At 46.0% G+C, this 16,490-nt stretch overlaps 1 protein-coding gene across 1 annotated transcript in view; it reads left to right on the forward strand.

Annotated features, from left to right (window-relative positions):
• Positions 1 to 16,490, forward strand: part of Cds1 (CDP-diacylglycerol synthase 1) — a 61,084-nt gene that overhangs the window by 21,249 nt on the left and 23,345 nt on the right. The window contains exons 3-5 of the mRNA XM_021163852.2: positions 3,815 to 3,911; positions 9,771 to 9,868; positions 11,141 to 11,280. Of these exons, the coding sequence (XP_021019511.1) occupies positions 3,815 to 3,911; positions 9,771 to 9,868; positions 11,141 to 11,280 (335 nt within the window). The remainder of the gene's footprint in view (positions 1 to 3,814; positions 3,912 to 9,770; positions 9,869 to 11,140; positions 11,281 to 16,490) is intronic.

Consider the following 16,490-nt stretch of genomic DNA (forward strand, 5'->3'; position numbering starts at 1 on the left):
CCAGCCTGGTCTACAGAGTGAGTTCCAGGACAGCCAGGGCTATACAGAGAAACCACGTCTCCAAAAACCAAAAAAAAAAAAAAAAACCCCAAAAAACAAAACCAAAACAAACAAACAAAAAAACCCTCATGGCTCTTTTTCTCAGCATTTTTGTCAGCTCCCAGCCACCTGTAACTCCAGCTCCCGGGGCTCCAGTCCTCTCTCCATGGGAACCTGCACACTCACATGCACGTACCCCTCCCCCCCCCACACACCCAGGTGATTAAAGTGTGACCCACCTGTACCTGCTCTGGGTGTGGACTTGCAGGACTCCCAGTCAGTACAACACAGAGCTGCTTCCATGTGGATGCTGTTGCTCCTCTGTCCACAGTAGCCAGGATATGGGTGTCCTCAACAGATAAATGTATCAGGAAGGTGAGGCACATATTCTCTGAGATCTGTTGGCCACACTCAGCATTTCTAATGCAGAGTCTAACTTTAAATTCGTGAATGCAAGAGTGGGCATGCGTGCATGTATGTCTTTGTATGTGCGTGTACACACAGAGACCATGAAATGGGGGAAGGGGTATAAAGGGAGTGAGATAGTGGAGCAGGGGGAGGGGCAAGTGTGCTGTGGGAGGAGGAGCAGGGAGTGTTTTGGTGGAAAGGAAGGGGGCCAGCCTGCAGAGGGGGAGACAGGTAGAATAGCCTATAATATATATGCATAAACAGGCACACGTCACGGTGATGCCCGTTTAATTTGGAGGCTAACTTGGAGGCCTTTTTACTTTAAGGTAACTAGAGCGCGTTCCTCCGGGGCCTAGGCGTGGAGCGCCTGTGATTTTGAGAAGAGTAGATTCTTGTTTATCATTTCTGGTTCTCAGCAGCTGCTGGGAACATTTCTCTCACGCTGAGAACCAGACAAGGACAGTGTCTGGATGGTGGCAGCTCCCACCCAGGCCTGGCCTCTGGTCCTTCTCCAGGTCTCAGGCAGGCAGGCAGGCAGGCAGGGCAGGATTATCATCAATGGCTGGCTTATGGCTCTTGACTTACCTCTGCCTAGCTTTGTGACCCAGCCCAGTTTCCTAATCTACTCATTAATCCACAGAGCTCTGTCTTCACAACTAAACAAAGCCTTTCAGTTGTATCTTTTGATTCTACACTGATTTTTAGTTCAGGCCTGAAGTCCAAAGTCTGATGAAAAAAAAAATCACAAAAATCATGATTGTACATATTTTACTAAACAGTAGTGGGATGAGCTTCAGTAAAAACCTGGGGAGCTAGCAAAAAGCTGTGTGGATTCAGTGTTGAAACTCTGGATCCTTGAGTACAGAATGGCATAAAAGGGCTATTGGGAAAAGAAGTATGTGAACTATGCAGGATGGCTCAGAGGTGGAGTGCTTGCCTAGTACACACACTAGTGTGCACACACACATGTGCATGCCCACACAGACACACCTGCACACACACACACACACACATGCATGCCCACACACAGACATATGCACATTCACACACACACACCTGGCAATGCGCACACATACACACACACATGCACATACACACTCACACAGACACACCTGCATACACACACAAATGCTACACTTAGGATTGATTCATGTTTTTCTTAATGTGTATAAAAAGTAAAACCAGTCATATAATGTAGGAGAGTGGCTAAAAGCAAGGAATATAGTCAATATTTTATAAGCAGATGAAATCAGCTGCCATTTCTATTGTAAAAAGGAAGAGACCTGTACCTCAAATAAGATGCGTGAACAAGACAAAACTGAATCAAAATATTTTGAGTTACCGGGCTGGAGAGATGGCTCAGTGGTTAAGAGCACTTACTGCTCTTCCAGAGGACCTGAGTTCAATTCCCAGCAACCACATGGTGGCTCACAACCATCTGTAATGGGATTTGGTATCTTCTGGTGTGTCTGAAGACAGCTACAGTATATTTTATACATAAAATAAATTCACTCTGTAGACCAGGCGACAGTGTACTCACATATATAAAATAAACAAATCTTTACAAAATTAAGTGTTACAATTGGAACTAACAGAAGTCATGTGTGCTGGTCAATTGGGATTGTCAGTTTTGATTGACTGACACACACCCAGGCATTAATTACACACACCTGGGGTGTGTCTGTAATGGTGGTTTCGAGGGCTTTGGCGGAGTCAGGAGACCTATCCAGAGTGAGCAGCAGCTCCCTCCCTCTGCCTGAGGGAGTTCTAGACAGAGTGGAAAGGGGGAGGAGCCTGCAGGACACTGGCACAATGCTTTCTTCTTGGTGCTGTGGACCAGGCTGTTGCTGCCCCCATGTCAAGCACTCGCTCCCCCTTCCTACCTGGCACCACACTGCCCCCCCATGCCCTCACTCTCCCACCCTACCCTGTACCACACTGCCCCCCCCATTTGTTTTTTGACAGATATTTAGTTTGCAGTGACAAGCAGTGAAAATCTTTTAAAGATTTATTTTAAAATGTATTGCATGTGTATAAATGTGCACAAGAGCTACAGCACTGGTGTGTGATGCTCAGAGTGTAGCTTCCTAGAGTCTGTTCCCCTTGTCTCCTTCACCAGGCCTGTGCAGTATGCATTTTTTTTACATACTGAGCCACCTTACTGGCCCTGAGAATCTTTCCTAACTCTGTTACATTTTAGTAATGTGTTGATTGACTCAGTGTCTTAATCATATGTTTGCCAGGCACATACTCCATACAAGATGCATTTATATGTTGTTACCGTGTAGTGGAGGAGTCTGTGTAGATTAACATACAACGTAATAAATCATTCCTTCATTTCTGTATCCAAGTGGTCTTTGGATTCTTACACTATGCATCGAACATGTATAGCTGAGGACCTTGGATTTTCACAGAGATTGCTAGTGACGCTCATGGTAGATGTATGGGCTCCGGGAACACAGCAGAAGAGGTGGCAGTCCATGGTGCCTGCAGCTGTGTGGGGCCTAAAGCGTATGTGGTAAAAATCAGTAAAACCTTAAAGAAAAGCAGCAGAGAGTTTGGACCCAGAGTGACCCACATATAGATGCTTTCAGAATCTGTGAGACTGGGTCTTGGTGCTGCAAAGACAGATATCACCCTCCTGGGTTTAAGTGGCCTTCCTGGCGCTGTGTCCCACATAGCCTGGGCTTCCAGTGCATGCTACTGCATCCAGCCTTAGGGATTCTAGGATGATTGAGAAGGGATAATCTATCATTGTTAGTTTTCTGTACAGTGCCTGCCAGCACACTCATGGTATGCTCAAATAATAGTGACTACGACCCGCCCCCCAGGATATCCTTGTAGGGTGCAGCATGAGAGGAGGGGGTTGTTGGGCAACTCGGCCTTAAAGTGGAGGTTCTGGGGGAGCCAGCCCTCAGTACCTGCTAGGAAGTCTGCCCTAAGAAACAAACCTGAGTTTCTGTGTGGCAGGTTTGCTGTTGGTGCCACCTTCTGAAATGGGTCATATTTTGTCTAGCACTCTAAAGCTCGGGCATCTTCCCTTCCCGGACTCCTTTCAGGCTCCTCCTCTTCACAAGATCCTTGTTGGGACGCCCATTCCCACATCCAGACTGACCACCTAACCCCACGTGCTCATGACTTTGTCTCCACTCATATATAACAGCAATCATTCTTTAGCTAACATAAATTAAAACTTGAACTGTCAAGAGAGTGGCTGCCGTTTGCTTGTTGTTGTTATATAAAATGAAGTAAGATCTTAAAGAACTGTTAGGAAAAAATTGCTAGCTCTGGAAATGCAGTAGTGAAAGTGCGCACCGACACTTGAAAGTCATGTTACTAAGTGCTGACTTTACAAACTTGTCTGTAGATGGAAGAACTGGTGGATTCGCGGGATCCTCACCCTCACCATGATCTCCCTCTTCTTCCTGATTATCTATATGGGGTCCTTCATGCTGATGCTTCTGGTAAGTGATTGGCGCCTTCCTAGGTGCCTCTGGGTTTTAGTGTGTGTGTATCATGGAAGGCGTCTGAGCGTGTCATCATAAAAAAGGTAGCCGAAGTCTTGGCAACAGCAAATTCAGTTCCTTTAAGTATTTTCCAGTTCATGAAATGATCTGGACTCATCTTTACTGTCTGCAAAATGGTTCCTCAGTGTGCTCATTCAGCAGAGACGAGTGTAGTTTTCTACGGAGGCGTCTGTGTATCCAGCATCGTGCAGAGCATTGAACATACCACTTCCATGTAATTACCTATGACTAGTTCCCTGACTTCAAGCAAGTTAGTTTAGCAGCAGAAATGTTCAGTTGACCAGATAACTCTCCAGCATTAAGTAAATAGTGATAAGTCTTGTCGCAGATGATGTGTTAAGCAGAAGGGTAGAGAGGCGTGTTATCCAGTGTGAGACAGGGGTAACAAAAGACATACAGAGAGATGATACCCAAGTCTGATCCTGAAGGTTACACAGAGAAAATAAGGTGGATTTCAGGGTGGATCCCCAGTGGCAAGGCAGGGCATAGTGAGAGAGATGGCACGGCTTCTGCACAGGATCTGGGTTGGCCTGTGGATGGCCACCAGGGATGAGACTGGAGAGCTGGGTAGAAGCCTTTCTGGGAGGTTCAGATGTGCATGGGAAGCCAAACAAGTCATGAAGGCAAACGGATAACTTAAGCTCTTACTTCATCCTATGATAAGTGCCTTCGCGGTGACTGGTGTGTGCCAGCCATTACAGTAGCACTGGGGTATGCTAATGGTGGCGCTGAGAAAATCATCCCAGTCTTCATTTTGATGGAGCTTATTGTTTATACTGTAAAGAATGGATTAGCTGCTTCTAATTACAAACTGTAGTGTGTTAAATAAGGACTGGTTCTCTGAGAGCAGGAGAGGAGTCAGAGGACTTTCTAGAAGCATTGTGCAACACGGGAGCTTCCTTCTGAAGGTTGTGTAGGAATCAGAGAGGAGAAGGAAGGAGGTGGGAGTAGAGGTGCTCCTCACAGAGAGTGTGGGTCCAGGAGTGGAAGCCAGGAGTCCATGAGTTCTATAGACTTAGCAGGGGTTCCAAGGTATCCAAGCATGGCTTAGCAGTGAATAGTGACACACATCCTTGGGGGCATACACATGTCCCTCATTATTATGAGGATGACCTGAGAAGGTGACAAGGCTCTCTGGGTAAAACGGTACTCCCTCTCCTAGCCAGTCCCCACTGCTACCACTGTGGCACCAGGTTCTCCCCGTGCACACTTGTGCAGTGGGTAGCTGCACCAGGCTCTCCCNGTGNANACTTGTNNAGTGGGTAGCTGCACCAGGCTCTCCCAGTGTATACTTGTATAGTGGGTAGCTGCACCAGGCTCTCCNCGTGCACACATGTGCAGCGGGCAGCTGTGCCTTACTGCTTTCTTATCTTGTCTCAGTTTGTTCAGCCCCTCCCTGCATGTACCTTCCCATTCTCCTGCCTCCTAGAGCATCTGAATGCATTTACCAGTCTTCCTGTCTTTCACCCAAGTACTGTGTTCCTCTTCCCACACCTCCTGTGTCTGTCTTGAGCAGTATATGTTATTCCTACCATGCCTTAGCTTGTCTTGTCAGCACTTTACAGTGCTCAGTTCAGGGGAGTTTCATAGAAAGCTCATTTCTAAACAAGCATGGTGGAATGACATGCCTGTTGTTCCAGCAGAGACGGGAGAGTCAAATGTGAAGGTGTAAGACGTGAAGGAGTGCTAGGCCAGTCTGCAGCTGCTAGCAAGACCTCATCTCAAAAACAAAGAGATAAAGAAGATGAAGTACTTTCTTTAAGCCCTCACTTTAGGGAGTGCTGGCTGCCTCGGGACACATCTTAGTTCACACCGAGCATCCCTCTGTCCCCTGGTTATAGTTCTTGGGTTGTGCTTGCTGAAGCCAGCTTTCTAGTGATGTCATTACTGCACACACTGGGAGATAAAGGCATCTGAGAGCATAGAGAAGGTACAGTGGGAGGTTTCCTTGCCCTCTCTAATAATTGTTAGTTTACATTATAGGATTCACTGTGAATCCTTAGCCTTTCTATTGTGAGGATGGAAACAGATGGGGCATTCTCACAAGTACCCCAAGTCTACCATCAACTGCCCAAACCCACACCAGGCTGCTGCTGGCTATCTCTCTTTTGCTCTTTTAGTTTTTGCTTTAAAAATCATTGCTATAACAATACTATGATTAGCCGGGCAGTGGTGGCGCACGCCTTTAATCCCAGCACTTGGGAGGCAGAGGCAGGCGGATTTCTGAGTTTGAGGTTAGCCTGGTCTACAGAGTGAGTTCCAGGACAGCCAGGGCTATACAGAGAAACCCTGTCTCAAAAAACCAAACAAAAACAAAAACAAACAAAAAACAAACCAATACTATGATTAAAGTTTTGTGCCCTATTTTTCAAAGTGTGGTATGGTTCCACCATCTCTATCCTCCAGCTGTGGTAAGTTCTGCTATATAACGGAAAGTGAAGTGTCGTGGAATTTAAGTCACTTGCTATTTTTTTAAACACTCAGGTTATGCTCTGTTTCTGTAATGAGTAACACTATGGTGAGCATACTCCAGCTCAAAAACGTTCTGATTTCTTAAATCAGATTATTTTCTTAGACTAGATTCCTCATATAAAAATAGGCTTTCTTGTTTGCATATCCCTTAGATGACATTCAACATGCCCAAATCCTGTGTCTGGTCCGGCAGCAGTCCTGCGTGAATCTGTTGCGCCAGGTTTTCCTGGCTACTCTGTGTTCCTCCTCATCCTTTACTCCTTTGCTTATGGCGTAATGCCCCCCTAGAAAGGTTCCTAAGTGAAGGCTTGGTTCCCACCTGCAGGATGGCTGCACTGAGAGATGCTAGATCACCCACCGGCTCTGACCTGGTCAGCACTGAGAGATGCTGGATCTCGGGGCCTGACCTAGTCAGGGAGTCCACCTGATGGAAGTGTTGGGAGGTGTGGAGACTGAACGGTGAGGCTGTTTGGAGGAAGTAGATTAGAGATGTGGGTTTGGGGGCTGTATCTTGTCCTGGGCTTGTCTCTATTCCAGTCCGTGCTTCCTGGCCTCGTCTGTGCCCTCCTGCAGTGGTGTTCTGCCTCAGCACAGATGCCCCAAACCTAAATTGAAACCTCTGAAGTAAATCCTTTTATGTCATTTTTGTCAGGTGGTACATTCCCAGTTTCCTTGTTGACAGACTCCAGTCTCCCTGTGTCCTCTGTGCAATGCCCTCTGATGGTGTGGTCATGTCATGTAGCCTGCATTACTGTCTGCTTTGCCACCTCCCCAGTCCATGCTCACTCCCTCTGTTGACAAATACTCGGGCCCTTCCTCTCTTGCCACCCCTTGCTGTGTAGCTCTGTTCGCACCCACGTCTGTACACTGACAGCTCGGAAGCACTCAGACTTACCTTAGCATGCCCCAGTCCTCTGCAGGCATGGCTGCCGATCCCCTGCCCCCCACAGGTGTGCGCACTCATTTCCACATAATTTCTAAGTGCCATCAGCGTTTTGACCTTATCACATGCGCTTTGAGAGCACATGTCCTGACTCATTTCCAGGCATCCTCAGTAACAAGAGCACTGAGCTTCTAAAGAATTGGCTGTTGTTTTTAAGGCTCTTAACACATCAGTTGGGTCCATGAACTTTTTTCAGTGATTATTGCTACCAATATCAATGGTACAGGGTATCAATTCCTATGTAATCTCCTAGTCCTTAATAATATAAATGCATTTTAAAGATTTTTAATTCCAGTTTTGAATTCCTTAGTTTGATTTCCTCAGCCATTCTGTATTCTTGCAAGCTGCAGTGATCGCACAAATAATGTAAGCTGTTAGATAAAGCCCCCTTCTTCCTCAGTAAAGCCGTGTGCAGTGCTGACTGAGTGTTCATGAAGACCGCATCGAGGCACTTGGTATTTTAAAAGCTCTTTGTTCTGTAAATGGTTTGTCTTGTTGCCATGTTGTCTTAACACTGAACACTGTCTCCATTCTGTGATTTGTTAAGTGAAAACAACTTTTTATTTCATATATACACAGAGGTTATTTGAAGAATGACCTTTAAACAGCCTTTGTTTTTATAATACATGGGTGACTTTTGTTGCCAGCACTCCTTATACTTGGATACGATATATCTTATTGTGTGGCTTTTTCATAGCATGTATTATTGTATGTATTGGAATAAATAGCTTAAAAATATCCTGAATGACAGATTTGAGAAGACTAATTTATAGAAACTAATCTCTCTCCCTCTCTCTCTCTGCCCCTGCCCGTGTGTGTGCGTGCATGTTTGTGTGAATGCATGCATGTATACTTGTGTGTGTGTGCACATGTAGATGCCAGAGACTGATGCTGCATGTTGGTTATACCAGCTCTCCACACCTTATCTTTTGAGGCAGGGTCTCTCCCTGAGCTTGGAGGCTCTGCTGTGGCAGGCTGCTGCCAGCGGGGCCTGGGCTCTGCCTGGGCTCTGCCTGGGCTCTGCCTGGGCTCTGCCTGGGCTCTGCCTGGGCTCTGCCTGCTGTCTTCTCACCCCTTCCCCCAGTGCTGGAGTTTGACCTTCACGCAGGTGAACTTAGGTCCTCATGTTTGTTATCCACTGCCTCATTTTCACAAACTTAGTACTAAATACTAGAAGAAGTAATAAAAAAACCCCTACATATTCAGATATAAGTTTTGAAAATTTAGTATTTTAGGTTATAATCTACAAATATATGATATAATCCCAAGATATTTCTTAGAGATTTTAAGCTCTCTAAGCTTATAGAAGTGTTATTTTGTACGAGACTGTATAATCTTAAGCCCTTGGGTGTGCTCTCTGGAGGAAGGAGAGTGGGCTCTTGTGTGCACGCTGTCTCCTCTCTCCTCTTGTTTCAGGGCTTTCATTGTGCCCTTTGCAAACTGAGTCTTGGAACTGATGTAGGCCAAGCTGAAGTCAGGTGTTGCGATTTCACCTGGATCCATGGGTATCTTTGAGAAGGGCTGAGAGTAGACCATCAGTTCATAAACACAAAGGCACCATGTAAACAGAGCTCTGTGAACTCTGTTGCCAGGGCAGAGTGTGCATGTGTGGAAGACTAGCATGGCCGTTCAGAATAACTGACACTGTGGCTGTTGCTGGCTCTGTGATGGTCTGCACAGCTGGGAGAAGGAGATTTTGTGCTTACTTTTCTTGGACTTTTGTTTTTTAAAGGTAGGGTCTTACTATTTGGCTGCTGCTGACCTGGAACTCATAATAGAGACCAGGCTAGCTTTGAACTCTCAGAGGTCTGCTCCTTTGCCTCCTGTGTGCTAAGATTGAAAGTCCCTGCCACCATCTTTATACACGGGCTGGAACACATGACTAAAGATGCATACCTACAAGCATGCTTCAGTAAGTAAGCCTTTTCCTACACTGATGTAAGAGACATAAACGGAAAGGCTAGAGCTGCGCAGAGAGGTGGGCGGCCAGAGGCCAGTCTGTTCCATCATGTGAGGCCCTGTCTCAAAAAGAAAAGATTATCTGTCTTAAGGAATGGTGTGAATATACAGAAGTAAGTAATAAAAATAAACGGATAAGGCCAGCTCTTCTACCAAGGAGATGCTAGCCCTGCACTTTAACCTAGTAAGCAGGCTTCTCTTGGGAAGATCACCAACCTTCATTTAAATATCCTTCTGCTACTCGGTTAGACACCACTTCATTGAAAGAACGAGTATTGCCTTTTTGCTGTTGCCATTTAGAATAATTAAAAGTTCGTAGATTAAGATTTTCTAAAGCACATGTGTCAAGGACTTGCTTTTAAGTAACACAGCAGAGACAGACGCACTGGGAACCGTGTGACCGCGCTGTGTTTTGTTTTCAGGTTCTGGGCATCCAAGTGAAGTGCTTCCATGAGATCATCACCATCGGGTACAGGGTCTACCACTCCTACGACCTCCCGTGGTTTAGGACACTAAGTTGGTGAGTGGCCACGAAACACTAGAGATTTGCAGGTCTGACTCTCTTCTAAGTTCTGAAATCACAGGACGATTCTGGAGAAAGAGAAAGGCGGAGCCACTGAATTTCTAAAAACGAACGTGGCCTTTGCTCCTCTTGCACGGGCAGTTTAGTCTCTGTAATGATATCTAATTAATGATTTATATATATGCTGTTTTAACTCCTCCCTGATCATGATTTTATGAAAAAGCTTAATTATCTTTTCCCTCAAATAGTCAAGAACACAGAAACTATGTGATATGTACCATACATGTAAAGGTTTGCTGTATGCACTTTAAACTTGGATCCTCATCCCTAGCAAGACCCCGAGTAGAAAACACAGCACGATGATAGATCCTTCAGCCTGCCTGGTCATGCTCTTAACGGGGTTAGTCCATTCACACCCTCCAGGGAGCCATTGGCTTACTAAGACAGATGTACCCCACCCTCGAGGCAGCGAATATTCTAAGTAGTGCCCTACCCAAGTTCAGTGGCAAGAGCCTGTAACCCTAGTTCTGGCATCCAACAATCACAGCAACTCACTCAGTTGCTGACTGTCTGAGGCAGGGGGACCATTAGGGCAGAGCCAGCCTAAGATGTATAGTAAGATCCTGGAGATAGGGGCGTGGCAGGGTGGGTAGGCAGCTCTCAGTAAGAGATGATTGTCTTCTGTCAGGTCTCTTCACTTCTCATAAGGGATATGGGAAACACACGCATGTACACGAACACACACACACATACACATTCACATACACATTCACATACACACTAAATTAAGAATCACCGCTCACTGGGAGCCCTCTGGCATTGGGAAGAGCTGAGGAGGACTCGAGGCCTGTGCAGCGAGCAGTGAGGGAGGCACTCACCATGTCTTCCTCCTTTCCCTCTTTGCTCCAGTATTTGTTATTAAACCTGGGACCATTGAGCAGCTAAGAGTTCTTTTCACTATAAACTTAATGCTGGGCGTGGGCATGGGCATGAGGGCCCATGTCTGTTGTACTTTGCCGTTGCTGTCTCTGATACTATGGTGTGAGTTAAACTGCCTTTGGGTTGCTGGTTGAGGTGGGTTGATGGGTTTAAAGCGAAGTTTAAGATGAGGAAATGGCACTGTGGTGGAGCACATTTTGGATGAATTACCTAATTGGATTTTGATCTTAGTATTGGCATCAGAATGCAGGGACTGATTGTGTCGTGTCACATTTGATGGGGGGGGGGGGAAGCATTTCCACACAGCAAGCTAATGGGTTTAAATTCCAGGTACTTCCTCCTGTGTGTGAACTACTTCTTCTATGGAGAGACTGTGGCAGATTACTTCGCCACGTTTGTTCAGAGGGAGGAGCAGCTGCAGTTCCTCATTCGCTACCACAGGTTCATATCCTTCGCCCTCTACCTGGCAGGTAACTTGGGATCTCTCTGTACTGCCCCGCAGCTCATGGTTCTCTAGGCTAACGGTTCCCTAGGCTAACGGTTGTGTAGGCTGTTTAAATGCATTGTGTTTTGCCTGTTGCATTTTATTCTGGGCTCTCCTAAAACTTTCTCACGTATAAAGCTATCTCACCCACTGTGGTCTTAAGTACTTTCTAGTGGCAATTATAGAAATACATAATTATAGCGGTCCATATTCTTGAGATTTTCTTTTCAGTTCATAGTTTCTAAAAACCTGTGAAACACAGGGCATTTATTAATCAAATATAATTGATAGACTATTTTACAAATATGTATTTATAATATCCCTAGGGAATAAAGCTTTCTTCTAGATTAGCCAGGTAGTCTTCTGGAGATGCCATACTCCGTGTGCAAGGTTGTTTACAGGACTCTGGCCACCTTCTTATTGCTTCAGATTGGAAGTCAGCTGTTTGGGGAAGAGCTGGTTGCACCGAGTTCTGGTCTGTACTTGTGAGGCCTCTCGTCCTGCTCTCTGATACTCAGACATGAGGATGTGGGGGCACAGCATGGACTGGTGCTGGGGCTTTTGGAGAATGGAGGGCTTTTTCTAAAAGATCTTTCTCATTTTATATCAGCCTTTTCCCCATTCAATCCTGTTCTCTGTTTTTTTTTTTTTTTCTACCCCTTAATTTAAACAGTTATTAATTGGGAACTGGAGAGATGGGCACTAACTGCTCTCATCAAGGACCCTGGCTTGGTTCTCAGCATACACGTGGTGGCTCACAACTGTCCAGGGGACCCATGCAGGCTAAACACTCATACACATGAAATCAAATAAATCTTTAAAGAGTTATTGATGATACATTTACAGAAGATGCATTCTTAAAATAATAGTCCCTAAAATATCCCTGTTCTTTCAGTCTGGAGGTGGCTGGTCCATTTGAATTCTAGGCAGCTGAAGGGGGGTGTGGTCACGAAGAGATGGCAGTGATTGGCCCTGCTGAAAGGTTCCCCTTAAGGTTCTGTAGTGTGAGGCAGAGGGCTGTTGGCTGTCAGTGTGCACACGTGCCACCATATCTTGCTTTCTCTCACCAGGCAAGCTTGGTTTCTTTGAAGACCTGATTCCAAGGTGGAGTCTTTCTTTAGGAGATAGGAATATACCTTCGAAGTCTGCAGATCAGTGGCACCTCGCCCTTGATGCTTAAAAGAAGTCAGTGATGTTAGCAGGAAAGAGCTCTGTGGTGGCTTCTGGTTTTTCCGGGTTTGTTCATTTGTTTTGTTTTGTGGCTTCTGGTGTGGCTCATCTCCCAGTATGCCTTCTGTCGTTACCCCTGAGAGTTTCATGTGGTTACTACAATTGCTTGGCAAGGTTAATAGTTAAAGTATAAACGATTTGTGCTATTTATTAGTATTTTAAAAATCAGTTTCTAGAGATTTGCAGTGTCAACAGTATCTTGCCCAAACTACTCTCATGTTCTCTGTCTCTGTAAGTGATGTACCTACTTGTTTCTTGTTGATATTATTTGTTTTGATGTTGACTTCTTGTTAAATCCTGTCTCACATTCCACATACTCAGGCTTTCGCTCACTGTTTATGGTATCTAGAGGGTACTCAAGCCATGCCTTCACTTCCTGTTGAGCCAAATACCGTCTCATTTCTGGTCCCTGTGTGTGCAGGGCCTGAGGAGGCCAGAAGAGGGCAGTGGACCCCAGCAGCTGGAATTAGAAATGGTTGTGATCTGCCACTGGGTGCTGAGAATCAAGCCAAGGTCCTCTGGAATAGCAGCCAGTGCTCTTACCCAACAAGCCAGCCCTCCAGCCCTCCATCAGTTTTGAATTTTTTGCCTCTCCTCTACTGAAGCAACTGCCCTACCTTCTCCTTCCCACACAGTTCAGCTTTAGAGCCTTCCATATTGTCTGTGGACAAGCATACATGTAGTGTAGTAGTGTTTTTTTTTTTTTTTTTTTCAAATGTCCACACAATCGAGAGAGCGTGTCTTTTATATTTTTTTATCTTGTTTTCTGGGGGTCTCTGGGCCCTTCCTCCTGTAGACCAGCGGCACAGAGGCTCCCTGCCTCTGTGATTTAGTTCTTTCCCTGGTCCACCAGCCTCTTGGCTATCACCCCTGCCTTGCAGAAGCAGGGCACCCAGTAGTGCCCTGTGTGAGGTGCAGGAGAACATGCCTTGTGTTCCTGGAGTCTCCTCAGTCTGTCTTTATGACTGCTGTCATGACTCAGGGTGGAGGTGGGGTGGGGGAGTTGTGTCTGCTGCTAGCCATTCACTTGATGTTTCTGCCTCCACTGTCTGTATCCGTGCTAGGGAAGACCCTTGCTTAGTCAGCCCTGCTGTCTCAGACGATTTCCTTCTGTTCTCTGTTCTGCTTGGTCTTCATCGGCGTATCTCCCAGCAGCATTTCAGTGTCTGCCAGGCTGAATGAAATGAGTGTACTTGTGCACAACCACCTTGACGTGGGCTGCATTCTCCCCGTGTCATAACACAGCCCAGCAGTGTCTCAGTTCTGTGGGCTCTCAGGGATAGCCAGGTTTTCTACCACAGGGCCTAAAGTCATCGGAGTCTTAAGTATGGGAGGGCTGGATCCGTGCCCACTGCTGACCAGGCTCTCGTCTGTGCCTCTCATAGGCTGCCTTCTGAGTGGGAAGCATGCCCAAATCCTAAAAGTCTTGTTAAAGGTAGGATGTTTTAGAACATATATCTTAGATGCCCATAGTAAAAACTCAGAAAAACAAGAGAGTGCTCAGTGGAGCCATCTTGATGCTGTAGAGCCGTACTTCCTGTCTCCAGAGGCTTACTGAAGTTACTCTAGAAATTTCCAGAGTATTCAAGCCTGTATAAGAGCAGATCATTCTATAGTTTCCAATTGCTGTACTTGAGGGTGACTTTATACCGACACATCTAAACTCACGTGCCTTCTGAACCATAGATATGTCAGAATGTCGCTTGCAGTCCAGTGGGCACAGTGTGAGCGTGTGTGAGGCTGCGGCTTCCTCCCCTCCTCCCCTTCCTCCTCCTCCTCCTCCTCTTCCTCCCATCTTTAATGGCTGGAGGTCAAGCTTGGAACAGCTTCTGTTGAGCAGAGAGAGACAGTGAACAGTTTTTTTTGTTGTTGTTTCTGTTATATATTTACACACCATCTCCCAACCAACTCCTTTTCAGTGACTGTTCTATACAAGAAAGTTTTAGAATCTTATCAAATACATTTACTGCTGTTTTCTTTTTCCCCAGTGATGTTCTGATTTCTGTCACAGACTTATTTTACCACAAGCATTAGTAGGGTCACAGAAGCTCATCTGAAAGCCACCAGTCATCTTTTTAAACAAGCACTGAAGTTCATCCCAATGCTAGGGTCCTAGTGAGGCCTCCCGGAGTGCATAAGGGCAAGCAGCAGAAAACTCCCCCTGCACGCAGAGCCTGTGAGCTCCAGGCCCTCCAGCTGACTACACAGATGCAAATGGGCAAGAATTAAAGGAGCAGGGAGGAGTGCTTTCACTCTGAGAAAGGCTGGGACCACAGACATCTTGGAGAAGAGGAGACCAGTACCACAAGAGTGAGGAGTGGGCGGGCCTCTGCCAATCATCCCAGGAGGAGGGACCAGCTAGCTGAGCCAGGGGCAGAGCTGAGAGGTGATAGCTTGTCCAAGCCTGGAAAGATTCAGGCATCTTGAGCAACTGTCTGTGTCTATGGGAAGGGTTTGGACTTCTCCCAGGGAAGCCCCTGGGGGATTTCACTCCAAGAGAAGAGGAGAGCAAGTCTGTAACTAAGTGAAAAATGGGTTGGGAGTAGTTAACAGGGCCACGAGAGGAGGCAGAGCCTGAATCTTGCAGGTTTATACTCATAATGGAGGAGTAAAAACCTTAACCAGTCCTTTTAATCCTTTCAAATAGTTCTGCTCCCTGGTGACTAAGCATTCCAATACAAGAGCCTCTCAAGTGTGGCCAGAAAGTGGCCCTGCTAGGCTGGAGGTACCAACCATGCCTCTCACTGTGTGTGCCTCTCAGTACATTCCTAGAGCTATGTGCTGAGCCTGTGTGTTGCTGGAATAACTGGAAGTCTGAGATGGGGTGCGTCCATGCACGGTGCTTGTGAGTGCTAGTGTGTGTGTGTGTGTGTGTGTGTGTGTGAGAGAGAGAGAGAGAGAGAGAGAGAGAGAGCATGTTCTCACGTATGTGCTGAATGACTACTGCTTGTGAGTGCTGTTGCCTCAGCCTCTTTGCCTTGTCTGATGTCTTGGTGTGAGTCTTTACATTGGGACAGAGTTGGACTTCGGAATGGTAAGGGGAAGTGGGAGCTGCTGTGTTCATAGATCTGTACTGTTACAGTGTGAAAGGATGCTATGGAAACGTTGGTTTTATTGCAGTGATCAAAGGACTTTGGAAAGTGTGTCTTAGCTGATGTTAAAAGCAAAGATGGCCTAAGCTGTTTTGCTGACATTAAATTTTGTTGGAATAAAATGTATGTATCTCTGTGTTTGTCCTTCTCATCAGAGGCCATGAAATTCAATGACGTGCATTCTGTCATAGAAGGGGACTCACTGACAGGGTCTGGAGATCATTCTTAGATAGTCTTGTCATTATCTGATTTAGGGAATCTTGTCACAAAGTGAATTTGACTGATAAGCAAAGAAAAAAGTCAGTGGGACTGGCAATAATACAAACTTCTCCAGAGACTAGATTTGCATAAAGACGAACACCTCACAGGCTTGGCAACGTGGATTTGCGCTGCTTAGGAATGAGAGCAAGCATATAGTCGCAAGCCCTGTAATGACAGGTACAGGTGTTCGGAGTTTTGGACCCCAAAGGACATCACCAGCTACAGTCATGTGATCACTCTGAATACATTTATATGTGGTGGTTTGGTGTCCTTAAAATTCTTAAGGTATTTGATCAGTACCCTTCGTCAACAATTCTTTTAAAACTCGGCTAATGTGACTGGTTTGCATGGTAGCTTCCCCATTACCTACTTTTTTAACCTTTGTGTAAATTGCTCAGCTGTAGCTAAGGGTGGGAATGAGCCCACCTAAGGTCCCAGAATGTATTTAAGATGATGCCAGAAGCTTTTCTGTCAAGTAGTATAACCCAGCAGAGAGGAGTTAGCAAGTACCTCGTGTGCATATGTAGGTCCGTCCTCATGGCCATTAGGACTGAAGAGGCCACGTGTTTACTGAGTTGCACTATAGTAAAATTTAAAACAGGTTTGTTGCTCT

Source organism: Mus caroli, chromosome 5 (assembly GCF_900094665.2).
Source record: "Mus caroli chromosome 5, CAROLI_EIJ_v1.1, whole genome shotgun sequence".
Taxonomy (NCBI): Eukaryota; Metazoa; Chordata; class Mammalia; order Rodentia; family Muridae; genus Mus; species Mus caroli.